At 43.1% G+C, this 9,542-nt stretch overlaps 1 protein-coding gene across 1 annotated transcript in view; it reads right to left on the reverse strand.

Moving 5' to 3' along the window:
• DST (dystonin) overlaps window positions 1-9,542 on the reverse strand; it is a 436,433-nt gene that overhangs the window by 53,477 nt on the left and 373,414 nt on the right. The window contains 3 exon segments of the mRNA XM_032463323.1: window positions 2,902-3,120; window positions 4,898-5,005; window positions 5,189-5,308. Of these exon segments, the coding sequence (XP_032319214.1) occupies window positions 2,902-3,120; window positions 4,898-5,005; window positions 5,189-5,308 (447 nt within the window).

Consider the following 9,542-nt stretch of genomic DNA (forward strand, 5'->3'; position numbering starts at 1 on the left):
TTGCTACCCAGCCTCCAATAAAAGCTTCTCTGAGGGAAATTACATTTGGGGAAGATAGTCTAGAGAAAAGCTATCTTTTCCTGTAAAAGTTTCACCTTCTATCATTTATCAAAGAGAACCACCAGGAAGGCCACATACCTGGATTTTTATTAAAAGTGTTCACTCAAATCAGTCCTACGAATTATTTCCAAAGTGGTTAAGAAAATCGGTCCATTACATCATTAACGATCCCCAATGTAACACACTATTTTTGAAGTTTTTCTGAAGGTCGTCTCAAAACTCTTGGAAAAGAGCTAAATAAAAATAAATTCAACTTTACAAAAAAAAAAAAAAAAAGGAGGAGGAAGGTGTCATCCACCCACTGTGCTGTGTGTAGCCCCTGGGTGGTCCAGGCTGAGAGTCCCCGTTTCTGTTTTACATCAGCACCTTCATGCTGTTCTACAGAACAGAGGTGGCGACAGTAATATCAGCTAATATGTAATCTCACAGAAAAGAAATGTGTTGCCCAAGTTCTGGTTTCCGTGTTCTCTAAGGTATGCTTGTAAAAATAAGCTCATGCTTTGATCATCAAGAGACTCTCAGTCAAATGAGGGATCTCGGCCGAGCTTCTTGAGTGGCCCAGCGTCTAAGGGGTGTCATCTCTGCAGCACCACCGCGGGCACCTGTGCCGGGAAGCGGTTGGATGCACCTTCCTAAGACCCTTCCACGACAGACAAGAAAAGAGCCAAGGGCAGCCTACTTGGCCACGGGTGTGCATGAAAGGGCCCAAGAGGAGGTGCCTTTGGCCTCACGTGTAACAAAATGATTCCTGGCAAGCATCCAAGAGCCCACTTGTGCCAGAGATGCTCAGTGTGACTTCGAGATATCTACCATCTGTACCCTGGTTCTTGGGGCCCTTTCATTCCTGGCTAGAACAACCTCGAAGATGCTCCCCAGCACAGCTGGACAGCAATGTGGTGAAGCTGCAGAAGAAACGCCGTTCTAGAAGGTGGCGAATAATCTGAACAATTTAGTTGGAACAATCTGAAGACTCGTCTAACAAAGTTACTCAGGTTCCCTTTGTAAGTAAAATCATACCCTTGTTTTGAGAGTTGAAAGATGAGGCAAAAAAGGAAAATTTATTTTCCGTTCAATAATGGTCCTTCCCGTACTATTTGATGTTAGGCTAGAAAAGAGCTGTTCAAATCCCACCTTGAAGTAGAAGAAACCCATGAAACATTTTATATTAAAAAAATCACTCAGTGGGGCGGCATCGGGATTTCTGCCAAAAATAATCTTTACACTAAAATTAAATTTAATTCTACATAGTTTATAAGGCTTCCTCCCACCGAACGATGCAGACAGAAGGCCATAAAATTTCCATTTTGCATTCAAGGGTTCTCTAAAGCTCTTCTAAACAAAACAAATACTGAGGGATCATCTCCAATGCCAATACATTAAAAAAGTAAACAAGTTAAGATTAATAAGTATGTAACATACTTCAAACAATGATGTAATACAGCCTGATTAAGCGTTGCACACATATGCACACAATGATTAGTCTCAGAGTACATCTTGTACAGATCTGGGAGAGCAATGAGGTTCCCAAGACCATAAATAACAGGAATTCCAGATTTTTCTGTTTCCCGACAGTCTTGAATCCTCTCACTCAAGACTTTGCAAAATTTTAAGCTACATTAACATTTAAGTGACTGCTGGAAGGAGGGCTTCATAATGCCATCTTGAAAGTTTCAAACATGGTGTATTTGTAGATAGATGTAAGTTACTCGATAGTTTACTCACGTAAACTTACAAGAGCAGAGAACTTCAAAAGATTTCCATGTATATAAGGTTAAAGGAAAAAAAAAAAAAAGAGGACGGGGAAATAACCTGTCTTTAAACTTCAGCATGTTTTCCTTTACACACAGTTAGATTTCACGACAACGCTACTCCAGCTACGCTATACTTTAATACTATAGTACACCTAACATTTACTTATGTACTTACTATAGAATGCTTACATATTTAATACTATGGTATAGAAATAGACTGTATTTGCTGTATCGTACGTTTTCCCCAAGCTCAATGGTCTTGTCTGTGTGACGTCCCTTCCCTGTATTTCTACCCCTTGTTCACATTCTAGGCGGCTCCAACCACCATGTACATAAAATATAAAACTTAATCAACGTGGAAGTTGAAAGCAATTCAACATGATCAGTTGGAAAGGACTTTAAATGCATCTCTCTCTAACATTTTTCTTGGAGGGGGGAGGTAATTAGGTTTATTTATCTGGTTAGTTATTTCAATGGAGGGACTGGGGATTGAACCCAGGACCTTGTGCATGCTAAGCATGTGCTCTAATCATTGAGCTATCCCCCACCCCCTCCTCTCTAACATGTTAAAATGAGGATTTTGAGCAGGGAAGGTATAGCTCAGTGGTTGAGTGTGTGCTTAGCACGCACAAGGTCCCGGGTTCAATTCCCAGTACCTCTATTAAAATAAAGTAATAAGCCTCGTTACACCCCCCCAAAATAAAAATCTTTTTAAATAAAAAGAGGATTTGTGGTGGAGGGTATAGCTCAGTGGGAGAGTGTGTGTTTATTAGCATGCGTGAGGTCCTGGGTTCAACCCCCCATAATTCCATTAAAAATAAACAAATAAATAAATAAACAAACCTAATTACCTCCCCAAAAATAAAATAAAATGAAGATTTTGTTTTCGCACTCAGTTTATACTGAGTCTGCCCACAGGAGTCTTCCCACGGTAAAGCTGGACAGCAGGGCGGCAGGGCGAACGGCGCAGACCCAAAGGCAGCACCGCCCCGCCGTCCCCATCACACGAGGCGTCTGCATTCAGCACACCCCGAGCGTCGTGACTCCCTTTCCGTGGGGCCCCCCGCGCTCCCCGCGGCGCCGAGCTCACCCGGTGTTCCTCCTGCTGCTGCCGCAGGGTTTCGTACTCGAGGGCGGGGGCGGGAAGCTGGGCGATGATGCTCTGCGTGTCCATCAGCCACGGCCAAAGCTCTTCGTATGTTTCCCAGAACTGACTCGCCAGGGACTGGGCGCGTTCTAACTGCAGGTACCTCTCCGAGTTCACCTGGCAGATGGCGTCGTAGTTCTTCAGTACCTTGTCCAGCTTTTTCTAGAAGATGAGATGATAAGACGTGGTTAACTGGTCAGGCAGGCCAAGGAAGCAGCTCACGTCCCCGGGGATGCTCTGTCCAGGACCGCGCAACAGGCAGGTGTGGAGCGAGCGCTCGACTGTGCACGTTACATGAAGGAACCAACAGAGGCCATTCAGATTGTAACTGCTGCTATGCATACAAGTTCAGATTAAAGAAAGGCCCTCCATGTTGTTGCATATGGCAGGAATTCCCTCCTTTTTAAGGCTGAATACTAAATACTAGTCCACTGTATGCTAATGGGGTGCTCTTACTACAAAGAAAAAAAATTCAGATAAACAACAACAACCTACTGTACAGCACAGGGAACTATATTCAATATCTCATAATAACACATAATGGAAAAGGATCTGAAAAGAAAAAAAATATACAGGCATGTATACGTAAAACTGAATCACTTTGCCGTACACCTGAAACTAACACTGTAAATCAATTACACTTCAGTAAAAAATAAAATCTTAAAAATTTTCATATACACATGGAGAAACTAGGGAAAAGGCAGAAAACATCTTAACATTACAACAGGAGGAGCTCAGGCTTGGAGAACAGCCTTCAAGTGTTTATGCATGAGACAGGGGGCTCTCCAAACACAGTACGCAAAATTCTCCAGCCGTTCTTCTAGGTGAGAAAAGTAAGTCCCATATAAGCCTGGCAACCTTTATGTTACTTTCTGTTAAAACGTGAGGACTGTTTTCCACAACTGAAATTCTAAGAGGAACTGCTGGTCAGGGAAATTAATCACATAGATTAGAAGCATTATGCTATAATATGGATTCTAAGTAGGGCATTATGCTATATATGGCTTCCATGGGGTGGTCACAGTAATCTTGGTTGTGGTATAAGTTCATTTCATAACTTAATAGCAGAAGACAAAGCCCAAAAGTAATCCAACCGACCACAGAGTAACACCGAAATTACTTCATGATCATCTGTATTTCTCATGTCAGAATCTTTGCAAAAATACTAAGGAAAGATTAAATTATATACAAGTGAACTGCCATTGTAGAGTATTTGATTTAAAAGAAGAATCCACATATAGTGTACATTCTATCATTTTGCTTATGGCATACCTTAAAAGCAATGCACACGCTTTTAAATATGACCTGAGGCATAGACATCTGTATATGTATTTCTGCCATGAGATATTTTCCTACCCAGAAGCATTAATATACATTAATTTCTTTAGGCTGTTCAGATGTCTGAAGATGAAGTGAACTAAACATTTTCATTTGTAGCTGGTTTCCCATCAACCAAAAGGATTATTAAAACTGCATACACTGAAAGCTTCCTTAATAATTCTGCTCATTTTTTCTCCTATGTGGATTACTATAACTTTACACAGAATGGATTTCAGCCAGAGAGGACCACATATTTGGGGTTTTGTTTCAGCTCCAGAGGCCCAAGTGTTCCTGAAGCGGAGAAACCACAGTTGACACATATCATAACAATTTACCCATGATAATCGCGATAATACAGCTAACATCAATTGAACGCTTAACGGGGGCCAGTTACTCAAGGACTCAACCCTTAACAGCTTTGCCATCTATTAAAAAAGATTATCCCCTGGGTGTTTCCCTTAAGGCGTATTCCTTTCACTGTTATCCTATAAGCCTGAAAAACACTTTATTTAAAACTAATGATTTAGCTGTGGAAACCGCAGCTGTGGATAAAGGAAAAGTGCTTTTCTAGGGGAGTGTGTGCACCAGTCTCACACCCGCCACGGAGACGGGGCGTTACCTTCATCGACTGTTTTTCCTCTTCGCTGCACATGCTCATAATTTGGTGTCCAGACTCAACAAGCTCATCGATAACGTCCTTGTGCCGCAAAATCTCCATGGTGAATGCCTGTGTTTACCAAGACAAAGAGTTTTACAGCTAAAATAAAACCAACCAGGCAAAGCGGTTAGAACGACTTAGCAGGTTACACCAGACGTCTCGCAGACGCCATCACGGGAGCAAGCGTGTTGCCGGGACGCGGGGCACACGGACCAATCACGGATGCAACTGGGAATAAACGTGTGCCTTCACCTTCTGAACCTGCAGCTGAGCAGAGGTCTGGTCTTGCTCAAGCCTGATGTCACCCAGGGAAGTCAGTTTCTTCTCCATTTCAGTAATCCAGGATAACTCCGCATCGGCCGCCTGGTCAAACTAAACGAAAAGATAAATAATCCGGTCAGCAAGCTCCTGCAACTGGGGCCAGAAAAACGCCTAGCTACGTTTCTTTCAAATGTCCCTACTGCCCGGGTGGAAACTCTGAGCTCGCCGCTTCGTGACAATCTGAAATAATCCATGGTAAGGACTGTAGTTATTTTTTTTAAAAGGAGAACTTTCTGCAGAGAAATTAAACACAACCTCTTGAAATGGACTGAGACCCTAACAAGGCATTGATGATTTGAGGAGAGCTAACCCTGCTACCTTCTCTTTGGTAGAAGTAAGGCTTTCTCCCTAAAGATACAATCCAAATTGAACGGCTGTGAAAATCAATAGCTGGATAACATCTTCCAGTCACTTCACCCTTCACTTTAACCTGTATGATAGGCAGACAGCATTCTGCTAGCAAAGTACACGATTCCCAGCAAAAAGAATGAAATATTCCATTTATTATACTATGTGTGTATATGGAAAATATGTTCCCCTGTATGTAGCATATACCCCCAAACGTCTCATGTACAATTTTTTCTACATCTCATTTAATAACAACAGAAAGCATTTTCAAGACCATTCTTAAATATTTTAAGAGATTTTCTTATCCTGATCATAACAGTAAGGCATGGGGAGAAATTCATAAACTACAGAAAAATACACAGAAGAAAATTAAAACTCAGGAGTTAATACTGTTGGTATTTTAGTGAATCTTCTTCCAGCAGTTGAGACTTATAATAAAAGTCTCGGATAATATTGGATAAACAGTTTCATATCCTGCTTTTTAATTTATCATGAACACTTCCCATGTCACAGAAATGTGATTTTTTAAAAATAACATCATTGTATTCCAGCATACCTGAATATTTTCATTTAGGCTCCCTGCATTTTTTGCCATTATATAAACAACCCTGGAACGACTATCCTTGTATGTAAATCTCCGTTGGCATCTCTAATTAGTTCCTGAGGGTGGATTCCTAGAAGCTGACTTCCAAGTCAAAGAGCATGGAGATTTTCAGTAACTTGCATCAGATAAACCCCAAAGCCTCCCAGTTTTCATAAATGAGTAAAGTGGGTAAGGGACACCCCAGCACCAACCGTGAACGGTGACTAGAACGCCTCAGTGGGAGGAGTTAAGGGGGAATGGACATTGTGATTGTCAAGTCTGGCACAGCCAGAACCCCTCATTTTTCAAGAGCATCTGAAAATCCAGGCTGGGATGGGCGATAACCAGGTGAGGGGAGAGAAGGGTGAAGGTAAGAAACTAAACTGGAAAATAATTCATAAACAACTTAAATGTCCATCTACAGATGACTGGATAAAGAAGTTGTGGTATATATATATATATATATATATATATATACACACACACACACACACACACACACACAATGGAATACTACTCAGCCATAAAAAATAATAAAATAATGTCCTTTGCAGCAGCATGGATGAAACTGGAGATCATCATTCTGAGTGAAGTCAGCCAGAAACAGAAAGAAAAATACCTATGATATCACTTATATGTGGAATCTTTAAAAAAAAATGACACAAATGAAGTTATTTACAAAACAGAAACAGACTCACAGACACAAAAAACAAACTTACGGTTACCAGGGGGGAAGAGGGTGGTGGAGAGAGAGAAATTGGAAGTTGGAGATTTACATATACTAACTAGTATATTTAAAATAGATACACGACAAGTTTCTACTGTACAGCACAGGGAACTATATTCAATATCTCGTAGTAACCTGCAATGAAAAAGACTGTGTATGCATATGGATAACTGAAACGTGGTGCTGCGTATCAGAAGTTGACACAACATTGTAAACTGACTATAATTCATACTTTTAAGACATGATGCAACACTCCAGATTCACAGGAAGACAGGGCAGACATACTTCTCCCTCTTCCACACAAGTACACCTCAGAGCCCTGAGCACTATCAGAGCCCTAAGCACTACACACACACACACACACACACACACACACACACAGAGCCTCTAGGCAGAGGGAGAAGAGAATGGAGCTGCTACAGACCGAGGAACAGCCCAGGGGCAAATTCCCAGTTCCCTGGGTTTTCTTTTCACCTCACATGACCTAGACTGGATGCTGGGGAAACTGGCCACCCAAAAGCACCAAGAGGCATGGGCCATGCCCCAGGAAAGCCTGGTCTCTCTGATCAAAGGAGCAGGAAAGGGCAGCCTGGCAGGACAGAAAACTTTCAGACACTATCCGCTCTACTCCAACCACACACCACGTAACAAAGCCCTGCCTCCCTACGCTCATGCCAACAAAGGCTGATGGGAGCCCTGATGCCCACCCTGCCAGGTGAGGTCAGCCAAAGCCAAAGAGGCAACCAGGGGGCCCTGGCTCCCAGGGTCTGTGGAGACCACGTGGGGAGCCTGGACCTCCACTCACCCAGCGTCCAGGGGCAGACCCTGCTTCTCTCCTCGGGAGTGGTAGCATCAGGGAAGGCCAGGCAGTCAGGATTCTCACGTCACTCAGTGGTACTGTGGCCCTGCACCACGGTGTCCAGGAGCTAAACCTCCCACTCCCACCAGCAGAAGTGAGGACCCCTTAGGGGTCGTGCGAGGTTGCCCAGGGGACCCGGGCTTCTGCCTCCCCAACACCGGGCAGCATCCCCGTAGCTTCCACCAGAGCTGGGTCACAGAAAGCCAACTGCAACAGGGAGCTTCATCAAGACCCAAAACTCACAACACCAAGAACCAAGAAGAATGTGAACTGAACAAAGGAGGGATACTAGCAGATGCTTATACCCAGCAGGTGCTCATCCCCAGAAGATGCTCATCCCTGGCAGGTGCTCATCCCTGGCAGGTGCTCATCCCCGGCAGGTGCTCATCCCCGGCAGGTGCTCACATCCAGATGCCCGGGATGTGAGGGCTGTCTGACAGCTCTTTAAGCAGCCAGGATGAAAATGCTTCAATGAGCAATGTCCAACACAGCTGAAACGACTGAAAACTTGGAAGTCCAAAGGGACAAAACCTGAAGTGTCAGCAAAGACTGAATGGAAACACTGGAACTTGGAAGTCTAACAACTGAAATAAAAGCCCAGGGGACGAGGTCAAAGAAGACAGAATCAGTGAAGAAAGAGACAGATCAACAGAAGTCGTCCAACCTGGATAACAGAAAACAGACTAACAACAGTAACGGAACTCAGGGCCTGAGAGATTATAATAAAAGAGCTAACATTCAAGTCACTGCCATCCCAGCAGGAGAAAGTGGCTGTGGCGGAAAAGTGCTCAAACTTTCTTGAAATCATAAAATGATAGAAACAGAGACCAGATTTGTGGTGGCCAGGAGCTGAGGCGGAGGGAGAGGTGGAGGGGAATGGATATGGCTACGAAAGGGCAGCCTGAGGCTCCTTGTGATGGAAACGTTCCGTATCTTGGCGGCGGCGGGATCAGCGTCCTGCTTGTGATACGGTACCAGAATCCTGCACGATGCTGCCATTGGGGAAACTGGGACAACGGTCCAACGGGACCTCTGCGTTATTTCTTACAACTGCATGTGAGTCTACGGTTATCATAAACAACTTAAAAAAAAAAACACTCTGTGTGGGTAATTTCTCATCCGTAAGTCCTGTTTGCATTTTCTCTTTGAGATACACGCTACCCAGCTGCCCTTCAGAAAGGATGTATTGATTCACACTCCCCTAAGCGGTCCTCTCATCAACATGGGGCATAAGTTATTTTTTAAGTATTTTTTTCGAGCCTATCAGTGGACTTTCCTTAATTAAAAGGACGTAACCTGCCCCCAAAGCCTGGCATAAACAATGACAGCACGTATCAAGAACACGGTTAATAGCTTCAACCTCACGAAATAAAAAAATTAAAACTTATAGAAGTGAAAAAATTCGTAATAATACCACCGAATTATTGTGAAGATTTTCTCCCCTATACATCATGAACCCACCTGTTTTCACCTTTACCAAGTAACAGAGTAAATAAATACTGAAGCTGTTTGCAGGTCAATTTCTTTGGGGCAATAGTTTAGACAGAAAAAAATTCCAGTAATCATCGAAATACGGGCCCAAAGCAGAACTATAACAAGGGTTAAAGAAATATTTTGACATGTATCTTTAAAAACAAATCACCTAAGGACATGAAAGGGAAGATACGGTTCAAGGGACCTTTCCTTCAGCATCTCTGAAAGTGTTACCTGCACAAAATCTGAATATAAACCAACTTCAAACTAAAAGAGAGGCCAAGTCAGGCTGCTT

The sequence above is a fragment of the Camelus ferus genome, chromosome 20, assembly GCF_009834535.1.
Source record: "Camelus ferus isolate YT-003-E chromosome 20, BCGSAC_Cfer_1.0, whole genome shotgun sequence".
NCBI classification, from domain to species: domain Eukaryota; kingdom Metazoa; phylum Chordata; class Mammalia; order Artiodactyla; family Camelidae; genus Camelus; species Camelus ferus.